This window comes from Manis pentadactyla, chromosome 1, assembly GCF_030020395.1.
Source record: "Manis pentadactyla isolate mManPen7 chromosome 1, mManPen7.hap1, whole genome shotgun sequence".
Classification (NCBI taxonomy): domain Eukaryota; kingdom Metazoa; phylum Chordata; class Mammalia; order Pholidota; family Manidae; genus Manis; species Manis pentadactyla.
The window spans coordinates 93126978-93139407 of NC_080019.1; the positions used below are offsets into that span (position 1 = coordinate 93126978).

Consider the following 12430-nt stretch of genomic DNA (forward strand, 5'->3'; position numbering starts at 1 on the left):
GTTGGACGTTTGTTTTAAATCAAGATTTTGCAAGGGAAAAGGTAACTAGAAAAAGCTGTAGTTATAATCCAAGTGCTTTTTTTCATTGGTGAGAGTAGAGGTGAATGGGATTTAATACTTAATTTTATTTTAATAACCAGTGTACTAGCAGAGCTTGGTACTAAGTTTTAGAGTTAAAATAGATAATACTTGTATTATAACCCATTATGAAAATTCCAAAGCTACCACTTATACCTTATTAAGCCACCCAATAAAAATATCAAAATGAGTTTATTAAAATACATACTTTGGCTATACATAAAACTTAGAAATATTCCAGAATTACTTTAAATTTTACAATCTCATCCTTCTGGTAAAAATACAAAGGAACAGCAGCAATGTAATGACCAGCTATTTGTATTCTTGAGTATTTTCATGCACACTACAGAAAACTCACCAAAAGTTTGTTTTGTGTAGTAAAAACTGGTGAGTTACAAAATACTGTCAAACCTAAAATGGTAATAGGCACATACTTCAATTTTAGCTATAAATGATCAGAAGCCCTAATTCAATAAGAAATCTTGGTTTTTGAAATCCTCTTAAGGCAATATGACACCATGAACTCTTACACGAAATATATACCCATATACTAGCTATATGTATGGCCTTGGGAAAATTACTTTTGTGTCTACTTCCTCATCTGCAAAGTGAGGGTTAATACCTACTTCAGAAACAGATTTAAGTGCTTGACACAATTAACAAATTTCAACACGTGTTTACATGTACTCAAAAAAAGTACATAACATTTTTGTTATGACTATTACTTAAAGTAATCAAAGCAATGTAACTTTAAGGTTAATTGTATTTCCCAATAGCTTTATACCTCCCTCACCTCCATTCTACCATCCAAATATTCTTTACCCACACAAATGTTCACTGTACCAGGTGTATTCTAATTCTGGTCATAAACTGGCTTAACAGCCAACCACCTTAGTTAAGACTTGTTCTCAGGGAGTATTATAACTAGCACCCTAAATACAGCCATATTAATTCACACTAATTTATATATCATCTATAGGAGGAGGAGCATTCCCTAATCTGACCTGAAAGTCTCTGAAGTAGGTAGAGCTCCTAGAGATGAAACAAGAGCAAAAGCCACTTTGGGGTTTCTGTAATGCAAATGAGCTTGTACGTAGGACTTTTGACCTTAGCTCTTGCAACCCTTTCAAAAGCACAATTCCAGTCCCCCTTAATAAGGGAACTAAATCAAAAGAGATTTGACTTATTAAAAGGTAGCCTCCCTTTTAAGCAAAATTCAAGGAAATAAGATTAAATTGGTACTTTGGCAATTAGCATAGGGGAATGTTTGGCTAAATATTTAATTTTTAAGACAAATAGTTAACATACCTAAATTTGATGAGGATGGACTATCAACAATATTCTATTCTAGCAACATGTTTGAGTTTTTATACAAGAACTGATCTGACAAGACTAAATAAAAACAAGTCACAAGAGTCAAACACAATCCAAAAACAAATTTATACAAACCACTAAATACGACAAGTATTAGGAAATGTTTGTTCCCTAACAGCACTTAGATTTCCAAAAGCAATTGCTTTATTAGGAATGTACATTGATAAACATTTTAGGGCTCTTAAATCTATCTAAAACACATTAGGTATGGATCAGTTATATTTAATCAAAAACATCTTTAAACAATCCCTTACTACTTTTACACTTAAATGCTTGAATTTAAAGCCTCTTCTCACCATCCTTATCCACTCAAAAGCTTTAAGCCACATCAAAATAAACGCATACATACATTCAGGATTTTGCTAACTTTTACTCTAAAAGCTACATATACATAAAGAACTGCAAAGGCAACCACTGCAGTATCTATAATAATGCTAAGACAACAGTGGTGTAATAATGCTTAAATGTCACGTCAACATTAAGTCAACCTCTCAAAGCCAGTAAAAATGGGATAATGTATTAATACAAATGTAATTATATTCTAGTTTTGAGGTGTCTGACAACTACACACTTCTATTTCTAACTTTGACATATTGTTATCCAACAAATATGAAAGGTTTGAATATTTTTATATGCTTATATTCGTTGCAACTGTCAAGTTTAGTTTGCTACTTATCAGTGCTATCCCTGTTTCTCTCCATTTAGCTATTAATCTGCTCTACAGGAGAAGCCTGTTTGGAGGATTCAGATTTGAATTTTCAAGAAACTATTTTCCACATGAATTCTTTCAGTAAATATACAGTGTGACACAGTATACTCTTTAAGTCATATATACTATTAGATAAACTTTGGTAAACAGATAGAGACACTTCAGAAAAACATACTGAATAGATTTCATTTAAAAAGGCTATTATGTGTTGGTTAAAAAAGAGGATCAACATCAGTATCACTGAAATTAGTGTAACTGTAACAATGTTTAGAATCTTAAAAAATTCCACTTTTTCATCCTTATCAGGCCAGGAACATTGCATCCTTTTTGAAGAAATTTTCATTTCAGGAATGAGAAGTTTCTTAATTTGTCCAATTTCTGTTCTACTCCAATCTTCTTTCAATATCTGGCTTACTCGAGGATAAATTTCAACAGGTTGGACCTCAGGAAGTGGTCTTTGTTTCAAGATGTGCACGTGTTGGCGGATATCATCAACTTTTTCAAGAAATTTAAGTGGAGACTCTTTCTGTAAAGATGTTGTCAGTGTCATTAATTCAAGCTGCTGCACTCTCATTTCTTTCATTCTTTCAATCTGTGGTGTATATTCTTGATTAATCAGTTTGCCAACATCACAGAGAGCAGTTAGGAAAATTCTTTTTTTCTGTTCTAATGTATCACTAAGCTCCTTAAAATACTGGAGTACAACTTCCTTATCACCTTGGACCATTTTCTCAGAATAAGACTTCTGTTCTTGCAGTTTTTCAATAAGATGAGTAAGATCTGTCCAGTGTGTGTCAGTTAACTGTTCGAGCAGTTTTTGAGGCGTGTCCTTTTCTTTCATATAGGCACTCTGAAGATCATCTATAGGATGGCCATTATGTTGACCTATGGTAAGACAATGACCACAAACTAACTTTTTATCTAGTAAACAGTAAACATTTAATGGTTGCCCATAATGATCAGGACAGGTGACAATATCTGGATGGTCTTCTTGCTGGTACTTTTCAATAATAGCCTTTAATGCAAAGTTAACAGGTAAAGATTCAATACCGGTTAAAGCAATTTCAGTAATAGTTCTGCAATTAGGGCACTTGAGTGGAATTCGTAAGGGTCTCCATATATAAAAGTTACCAGATGCCTGAAGAACGTTTTCCAAGCAATTTCTACAAAATGTATGAGAGCATGGTAGTACACGAGGATCTTCAAAAATACTGTAACAAATGGGACACGTTAACTCGTCCTCAAAATTGTGCATTTCCTGTCAAGAGAATAAAGTATTTTAGGTCTACACGTAACAGAGACAACACATGTATATTAGTAGTTTGGAGGTTATTTAAAAAGATAAGATGTTTACTAAAATTATTAATGTGTAGCTTTCTAAATAATGCAATTCTAATATGTAATACTGAATGATTATCTGTAAGTTTATTTGCTGAGACAAAAATGCTAAACAAAACCTAATTCATTTGTAATAAAATGTAGTTAAGTAGGTTTCTGAGTAATGAAGACTAAAATTCAAACTGTCCTGTTGAAGTCTACTCAATGACTGTTCTGTACCAAACATTTGCAAAATAATGAACAGGCAAGACTAAACATTTCTATTAATTATAATTTTGCTAAGCCAAGCCTAACTTGTTTAATTCAGAAGAATCCATGTTCCCAAGATGGCTCAACCATAGTTTCTAAAACCAAGTTATTAAATTTCTCTAGTAACTTATGATAAATTTTTTAGCTTCTTAAATTGAAAAACCATGCTTAAAGCCCAGGATCAGCATAGCATAATATTCTAAAGTAATTAATCTGAAGATCTGAAAGGGAAAAGCATTTTTTATTTAGTCCTTGCAATAATAATCTGTTTGAAAGGTGAAATGTTAGTTGTATATGAACTGCTGACTGCTAAAACACTTGGTGGTAAAAAACTTTTTTTTTTTTTACGATCTGACTTTATTAAGCGATTCACCATGAATCAGGTAGCATCCCATCAAATATATGTTCCCAAAGGTAACTTGAACTCTTGTAAAGCTATTTTGACATTTCCAACTTACAGAAGCCTTACAGTTTTGCACTCTACCTTTTCTTGCAGTCTTCCTTTGTACCTACTCTCAATGCAAGCCACAATCCTCAGGACCTACTTAGCCCTGATAAAGAAAAATTCACTTATTCCACTGTTTAAAGAAACTTAAAAAGCAGAACATAAAACCCAAGTATCATTCATGCAAAGGTTACCAAATCCTCCTCTATAAAACTAACTTTTAAGATTAAAAAGCTTGAGAAAACACCTGAAAATAATTGTACTTTTAATAGATATAAAAACCTCTTTAGACTTCAGTTCTATGCTCTTATCTTCACCAACTGGGAAATCAAATTTAAGTATCAATTTGAACCCCAGCTCCTCCCAGATTACAACCAGTTAATCTCTCTGTAACCTGCACTTCCATTTTATAGCAAGCACTTAACTGGATTTTATTTTTTTTAATTTTGTAATTTTACTATGCATTGGAATCTAAGTCTGCCAATAAGGGCAGAAATTATATCTAAGCACAGAACTTGACACATAACAGGCATTTACTCAATAGTAAGGGGTGGTGTTTATACCAGTAACAGACCAATATTAAAACGTCAGGTATTTGTTTTGGGGGCTTTTTTAAATGGCAAAATCTCTACTTTGCTTAGGAAAAGCTAAACAGGAAAATTCATCAGAAAATACTCCATTCAGACTTCCAATATTCAGAACCCTAATGAGCCAAGATGTGCCACAGGAAAGAGACTAAACTTAACTGTGAAGCATTCCAGGAAACTAAAGTCATTGGGCAAGTACAGAAGATGACATTCATTTCAGGTAAACTCAATCAAATGCATGTTAGGAAGATTTTATGACTTTACCATATATCTCTGTAGGTATATCAGATATCTGTAACTCTGATATCATACAGAAACTAGCCAAGAAAAGCAAACAAGTTTCCCAGAGTATTTCAGTGACATCAGAATTAATAATGAAGGAATAAATAATGGCATTTTTCAAGGAAGGAACAAAGTTTGAGCAGTGGACATATATTCAATTTAGACTTAATATTAAAGCTGTTTAATGTTTGAGTACCAAAGTGAACCCTAAAAGAATCCAACATTTCCCTCCAAAGTCCTGTTTTATCAAAAAGCTAGAAAACGACATTTTCCCTGAGAACCCATTTTGGGACCCTCAGAAGCTCAATTTTCTTTAAAATGAGAGTATTGTAAAGAAAATGACATGTCCTGAGCTTATATAAAATGAAAGGAAATATGGTCTCAATAATTACTACTAGAGTATATAAAATTTTCAATAAAATTTAATCAGAAATTATGGCTAACTTGAGACAAATTCTATCCTCAGACTACCGTCCTGCTGATTTATTAGAAACTGACTGTAAGCAACAAATCGAGAAGTCAGAACTGGTTAACAAAAGCATGGTTGAAAATAATGTAAAGCTAGGAACTTTCTGGCTTTGGTTGTTGCCTGAAACAGAAGATATAGGTGTTTATGATTAGGAGCTAGCTCTTTCAGAAACTAGTAAGAAAAATTTATGCACCAGAAATTTTCCATAGCCAACCAGGACTTTTTTGATTGGGGTGGCAGGGGGCAAAAATTTTACCTATATATATTTTCTAGGATGAGTACCTTGGATTTAGCTATGCAGTATGTAACAACAGCACTGGTGACTAGAAGACAATGAACCAATGCCTTCAATATTCTCAGGAAAAAATGGCTTCCAATCTAAAATTCTATACCCAGTTAGACATAAGAGGTCTCAAAAGTGAACAACCCCTCACCCACCCTTTCTCTTAAAGAAGCTAGTCTAGGAAGAAAAAGTAAGCTATTTCACCAGGATAAGGATGTAGTCCAGGACAACTTTGCAGCAAGCCTAGAGCATAAGCATTCTGGAGGAGGAAGACAGAAACCCAGAAAGAATATCTTTAAGTAAATAAATAGAACTGACAGAATATTTCATGTGTCTGAACATATGGAAAGGTAATGAGAAAATTAAAAAGGGATGGAATCATGAGAGGAATATATGGCTCAGGTGTCATACTAGTCTTAATATTAAACATTGATTTTTACTAAAAAAGCATGATTACAGGGACTGAATGTGTCCTCACCAAAATTCATTATGTTGAAATTCTAACCCTTAATGTGATAGAATTAGGAGGTGGAGATTTTGGCAGATAAATTAAGTCATGAGGATGTGGCCCTCAGAAATGGGCTTAGTGATCTTATAAAGACTTGCTCCTTCTTAAGGACTTACTCAGTCTTGGGTCTCCACCCCTTGACAACACAGCAAGATAGCCATCAGCAAACCGGGAGAAAGTTCTCAGTAGAACCCAACTATGCTGGCATCCTGATCTTGGACTTGCCATCCTACAGAACTGTGATATATAAGTATTTGTTGTTTAAGCCACCTAGTCTGTGATATTTTTGTTACAACAGCCCAAACTATGAAGAGACATTGTTTAACAACTAAATCTTAATCTTTCCTTTTAAGTCAATATGCACCTAAAAGTGAAAAATCAAGAAATCACACTAAAAGCGTATTTAGAAATACAGGCACACCTAAAGAAATGAAAGTGATTACTTCTGGAGAGCAAGAATCGGGAGTTGGAAAAGTGAGAGTTAGGGCTCTGTTTTTCATTATAAACCTAAACACTGCTGTTTTACTTTTAACTACTAGCATGCAATTCAAAATATAATAAAATTTTAAAGACAATCTTACAAGCATCCAGGCAGAAAATTAAGGTATCTAAAAAAGGCGAATACAAATATAAGTCTCAGAATTCTCCTTTGGAAGATTGTAATTTCCAAAAATGGCCATGATAACTATCTCCCACATATGCTCCTCTGCAGTGTGATTTTGGTGGTACTCAGCCATCAAACCATGACATCTATTCTCCCCACCAAAAAAATCTAGGGAGAGCATTCAACTGTTTGGACCAACAAGATACAGCAGAAGTAATGCTGTGCTAGTCCAGGGTATAGCCCTTAACTAGCCTGGCCAGGTTACTGCCTCTTAGAGCCACAAGCTCTATTTATAAAATCCAGACTGCTGACAAGAGAGACCAAGTGGAGAAGCAATGAGGTGTCAAGAAATGTGAGTGAAAAAACCATCTTTGGCAGACCTTCCGATGTTCCTTAAAAGTAGACATCTCCAAAGCTATAAGGAATGCTGAAAGACAATGTACCAATGTCCAGAGTTTGGAAGGAAAAGGGTAAGATTGAAGAATTCTGTACCAGCCAAGATGTAATTTATGTTAAACAAAAATACTCTAAGCAAAATCTATAAGGTAAAAAAAATACAGGGCAGAGCTGAAGCCATATACTTCCATTATCAAACAAAAGGAGTATAAAAACATACATCTAAAACAAAGAAAAGAGGAAACCCAGTTGAAGCAGAACAAAGATAAATGATGAAATTAATTAGAAAACAGTAATTGTTAGAGTTGATAAGCCTAAAAGCTGGCTCTTTAAATAAGCAGACCATTAGCTGTGATAGGCAGCCTCCAAGATGGCCCTTAACCTCTACCACCTAGTAGTCACATCCTTTTGTAATTCCCTCCCCTGGAGTGTGGGCTGTAGCTAGTGACTTCCTTCTCAGAAACAGTATGCAGCAGAGACACCTTATCATTTCCAAGATTTCATAACAAAAGGCCATTGCTTCCATCAGGAATGCTCTTGTTCTCCATTTCTTGGGTCACTGTCACTGAGAGAAGCAATATGCCACGCTGTGAGCTGACCAAAGCTCCACCGGTGTGGTGAGGAACTAAATAAGGCTCTCAGCCCAACAGCACACAAAGCAAGAAGCCCGCAAACTACATAAATGAGCTTGGAGGCAGAACACTTTAGGTCCAGTGAAATCTTACAATGTGAGACGCTGGGCCAGAGGCACTCAGGTAAGCTGCTCCTAGATTCCTGACCCACACAAACTGTGTTCATGTTTGTTGTTTTAAGCTTCAGAGTTTGGGGATAATTTGTTATACAAAAATAGATTAGAACTATTCCTAATCAATAGGAGAAAGGAAAAACAAATGTAGAAGGTTAGCACTGAAAAAAGGAAATAAACCAAATAGAGAAAAAGCCAGATTACAGGATACCTTGCTTAACTATTGGTATATTGAAAATCTATAAGAAATGAATTACTCTGTCATTGCAAATGCCAAAACTGACCTGAAAAGATACAGCAAACCAAGAGAGAAAATTACCTGTTGGAAAGTACTACTCTGAAAAAGAGGGGAGGAGAACAAGCTTCTCTGGGGAGTTCTTTCAAATGGTCAAGAAACAATTTCTTGTTCAATTGTTCCAGAAAACAGAAAGGAAGTTGCAAATTATTTTGAAGACAGTATAACATGAATTCATCACCCAACAAAGACAATACAAATTAAAAATAGACCAGTTTCAAAAATGGTTACAAAATCCTGAACACAGTATTAGTAAAAACAAATCCAGAGTACATTAAAAGAATATGTATGTATTTGGTACAATGATCAAATAAACTTAATTCAGTAACAGAAAATTACTCAATTAGGTCAGTGGAGAAAAACTGTATGATTACAGTGGATGTGAAAAATGCATATAACAAAAATACCAAAAGTCAGTCCACAAAGAAAGTGAGATGGGGGTTGCCAGGAGCCCGAGGGCAGAGGCATGTGGAGCTAAGAGGGTACAGTTCCAGTTTGGGGAGGATACAGTTCTGGAGATGGATGTTGGTAACGGCTGCACAACAATTTGAGATGCCCCTGAACTGTACACTTATAAATGTTTAAAATGGTAAATTTTATGTATATTTTTACAATTTAAAAAAGACCAACATATTTAAAAAAGACCAACATATTTAAAGTGACTTGTCAATAATCCAGCCTTTCCATTGCCAAATTTTAGAATCAGTTTATACTATTTTGTATTTTAAAGAGCAAAAAAAGTAATATAAAAATAACCCATGTAAGATATTTTCCAGTTGAGTACTGAAAGCCCTAGTAAAAATCGTTAACTTTAAGATTTGCTGCTTCCCTTTTAAAAGACCCCCCAGAAATATAAATATAAAAAAATCTTTCAGAAAGAAACCTGAAACCAAATTATCTACTTATGAATTACTTCACAAGTTTGTGTTTATGTGTCAAAAAAAACCCAGACTTCTTCCTTTCTAAACTTTCTATGCAGTCTTTCTCCAGAGGGCTTGTGGGTAAAACTGTAGTATTTCCAGAATATCTCGCCCGGCTTTAGTACATCTGCATATCAACAGGCGCTCAAGGGTGGAGAGAGGTATGGCGTTAGTGTATTTGCATCATTCCTCAGGGGTGTAGAGAAGTTCATCTGCATATCAATGGGTAATTTACCCGGGCAACGGAGGGCTTATCTGTACCTGGAGGGGAGCGGGAAGGCCGGTTTTGCTTCTGCTGCAGCAGGAGAAAAAGGCCCTGGACTGCAGTTTGTAAGCAATAAACAGATCTTAAGCTTTATTTCTCCCTTTGACTGACTTCGGTTTTTAGAGTTATTTTGCCCCGGGATTTCCTCTACCAGACTTACAGGGCTCGTTTCCTATGGAGCCTCTGAAAAGTCTAACTGGCATTTACTATGGCTTGTCAGCACTGATAAAAGATGATGGAAAATTAAGCAGTACCAAAACATTACTCATTCTCCTGTGTAAACTGCTTTTTAAGTTTTAATTCACTAATGCATTATTGCCTTTCATCTCTAAACATGAATGGTTATAAAACATTCATTACATCTGACAACCTCTCAGGAGAAGTTTTCTATTTAGATGACTTGCTCTAAGATTTATAGTGTGATCCAGCTTTTAAGTCTGGGAAAATTCAAGAGTTGTCATCACCCAGACTGAATCTCATGTCTTTGTGGCCTAATTATAAAATGTACATTTCATGCAATTCAAGACTTACTTCAGAAATACCATAGTTGTGTCATCTGTATACATTAAGATTTTTTAAATACTTTCATACATATAAATATACAAAAATGATAGCCAAAAACACTTTCAAGCTAAAAAAAAAATCCTATTGTCAGATATGATTTTAACTCTGCCCTTTTGATGTTCCTGCATTCTGACATCAACCTGTTACCCCAAATGAAAATACTCATGTGAATTACCAGGAACTGAAATGAGAAGTTAAGGTTTTAACTGCTTTTTTTTATACTTTTCAAAGTGAAAATATATTTAGTGGAAAACATTCAGCAATATGTTTGCTGAAAGGCAATGTCAAAATGAACATTACCTAAAATCAAAATTTCACCTTGACAGGCTGGTTAAATTATGTCACCTTACTTAAAAAGAGAGCTACCGGGTCATTAAGAAAGAATGCAGATCAATAATGTAAATGCACGGTAAAGAGGTGTCCAGGTAATTTAAGAAATAAATGCAGTTTGCAGATATTTGTATAAAAATGATACCATTTGTGTGTCAGTTAAGATGTACACATCTTTGTAAAATTTATGGGATGTACTAAAGAGGTATCAGTAACTAACTTTTAAGGTTTAGATTAAATGAGGGAGTTGTTTACTTTTCACGTTATGCTCCTTCTATATTGTTTGAATTTTATACACCAACATGTATCTTTTTTCAAAAGATGTGAAATTTCATCGTACAGTTTAAATCACACACTCAGTAAAAATACACTGAAAACTGTCTATTCACTTAATCTTCCAGAGCTTACCTACTTTGTTACTTTTCTGGTTTGAAGACTAAATATACTTTATCTTCTCCAACTTTTTTCAGACTCTTTTTTTCTTATTCTAAAATTAAAAGTTTTAATGTTTTAGAATTACATTCTCAAAAAATATATTCAATACGATATCACAGGTTATTTCACCGTCTTCGATGTTTACCTTCCCCGTTTTCATTGTGTTTTTGTAGCAGTAGTGACAAATATCAACAGATGATGAAAGAGCAGGAGCAGCTTCACTTGCATCTGGAAAATCCCAACATTTCTGTGACCAAATAAATTGTCACAAGGGCCCTTTTTACAGCGTCAAATATCTTCTGAGCTCTCGAAAATACTAGCCAACAATGGTGAAAGCATTCAGTCATTTTAGATTGCTTAAAGTTAAAAGACGCACCCACGGTAGTGACATCTTGCCAGCTTCAAATTCTAAATATTAGTTTAGGTTATTCCCATCGATGTGTCTGTTCATCTTTCAGTCCTGCCATTTAAGTGCTGTGGATCAGTTTTACCTAATGCCTCTCAGAACTGAGGTTTCACGTGTGGAAAATGAGCATAATGTACCTACCCACTGTTAAGTCTCATGAAAACTTCTCTCAAAGGGGCTCAAAAAAGCAACACTGCCTTTCCCTTCGGTGAAGGCTTCTTACAAGCTGTCCCGGACCACCTGCGCACGGGCCTCCACCACCTCGGCGCCCCCGCCCCGAACCCCCGCGGGGCGGACCGGCTCCGCCGGGCGCTGCTCCTCCCACCCTCACCGCGCCGTGGGCCTCCCCGCAGCAGAGCGGCCTATGCTGCAGGGAGAATCGCGACGTGCCCCGAAGCCCCACCCCCACGCCCGGGACAGGCGGTAACGTGCGGGACCCAAGCCCACCCTTCCCATCGTAAGCCCCTCGTCCCTCCCCCAAACACACCCAGTCTATCAGCCTGTGCTGCGGGGACAGAGGGAGCCAGAGCCGCTTTCTCGGACCCGAAGAGAAACTCCTTAAACTCACCGCGGGGAGGAGGAAACAAGGCAGCTCCACAGGTCATAACTGCCGAGGCTGAGTGCAGCTCCGCGCCCCGCCCTTCTCCGCCCGCCGGACCTCATGTGCCTAGGCGGGGCGGGGCCACGCGGAGCCTCAGGACGCAGGCGCAGTCTCCCAGCAACACTCCGCTGCGCAGCATCAGCCAATGGGGAAGAGCGCGGGGCAGCTGTTCGAAAGTAAACCGCCGACAGCGCCCGCGCGGCTGTCGGAGATGACCAGGGCCGGTCTGGAGGGCCTGGGCCAGTTTTCCGCCTGCGCAGTAGGCGCCGATCGCCTCTCGGAAGCTCTGCCCGCTCGCCGGGGGGTGCTTTAGTTTGTGGTGGCGCTTCGGGCGCCGCATTGTGGCTTGGGGTCCCTCTTGGGAAGCGGGATGGCGCCAGTGGCCCCGAAAGAGGCGGGGCCTGGCGGCAGCCGAAATTTCCACAAAAAAATTCACAGGACTATTTCTTTACACAGAGCCTAGCTGGCACATCCTAATTCTACAGTTTGAAGCGCAGCGTCTTCCACTGTGACTCAAGTTCATTGCACCGAGAAGTCGCCACCCGCC

At 37.0% G+C, this 12430-nt stretch overlaps 1 protein-coding gene across 6 annotated transcripts; it reads right to left on the minus strand.

Moving 5' to 3' along the window:
• Positions 1-1499: 1499 nt before the first annotated feature.
• On the minus strand, positions 1500-11927 carry TRIM59 (tripartite motif containing 59). Of its 6 annotated transcripts, none has more exons than XM_036904072.2 (3): positions 11851-11927; positions 10850-10928; positions 1500-3419 (listed from the first exon to the last, which is right to left on the minus strand). In XM_036904072.2, exon 3 carries the CDS (start codon positions 3414-3416, stop codon positions 2211-2213), a length of 1206 nt encoding a protein of 401 aa, XP_036759967.2. In that variant the 5' UTR covers positions 3417-3419; positions 10850-10928; positions 11851-11927; the 3' UTR covers positions 1500-2210. The 6 variants fall into 6 exon arrangements, 5 of the variants coding, with proteins under 5 accessions (XP_036759967.2, XP_036759970.2, XP_036759968.2 ...); XM_036904075.2 differs by having other exon boundaries at positions 10854-10928; positions 11851-11923; XM_036904073.2 differs by having other exon boundaries at positions 10854-10928; positions 11770-11892.
• Between the last annotated feature and the right edge of the window lie 503 nt (positions 11928-12430).

Bases quoted from the DNA above. Each gene is read 5' to 3' on its own strand.
- TRIM59 (XM_036904072.2), bottom strand. From the start codon at position 3,416: ATGCACAATTTTGAGGACGAGTTAACGTGTCCCATTTGTTACAGTATT.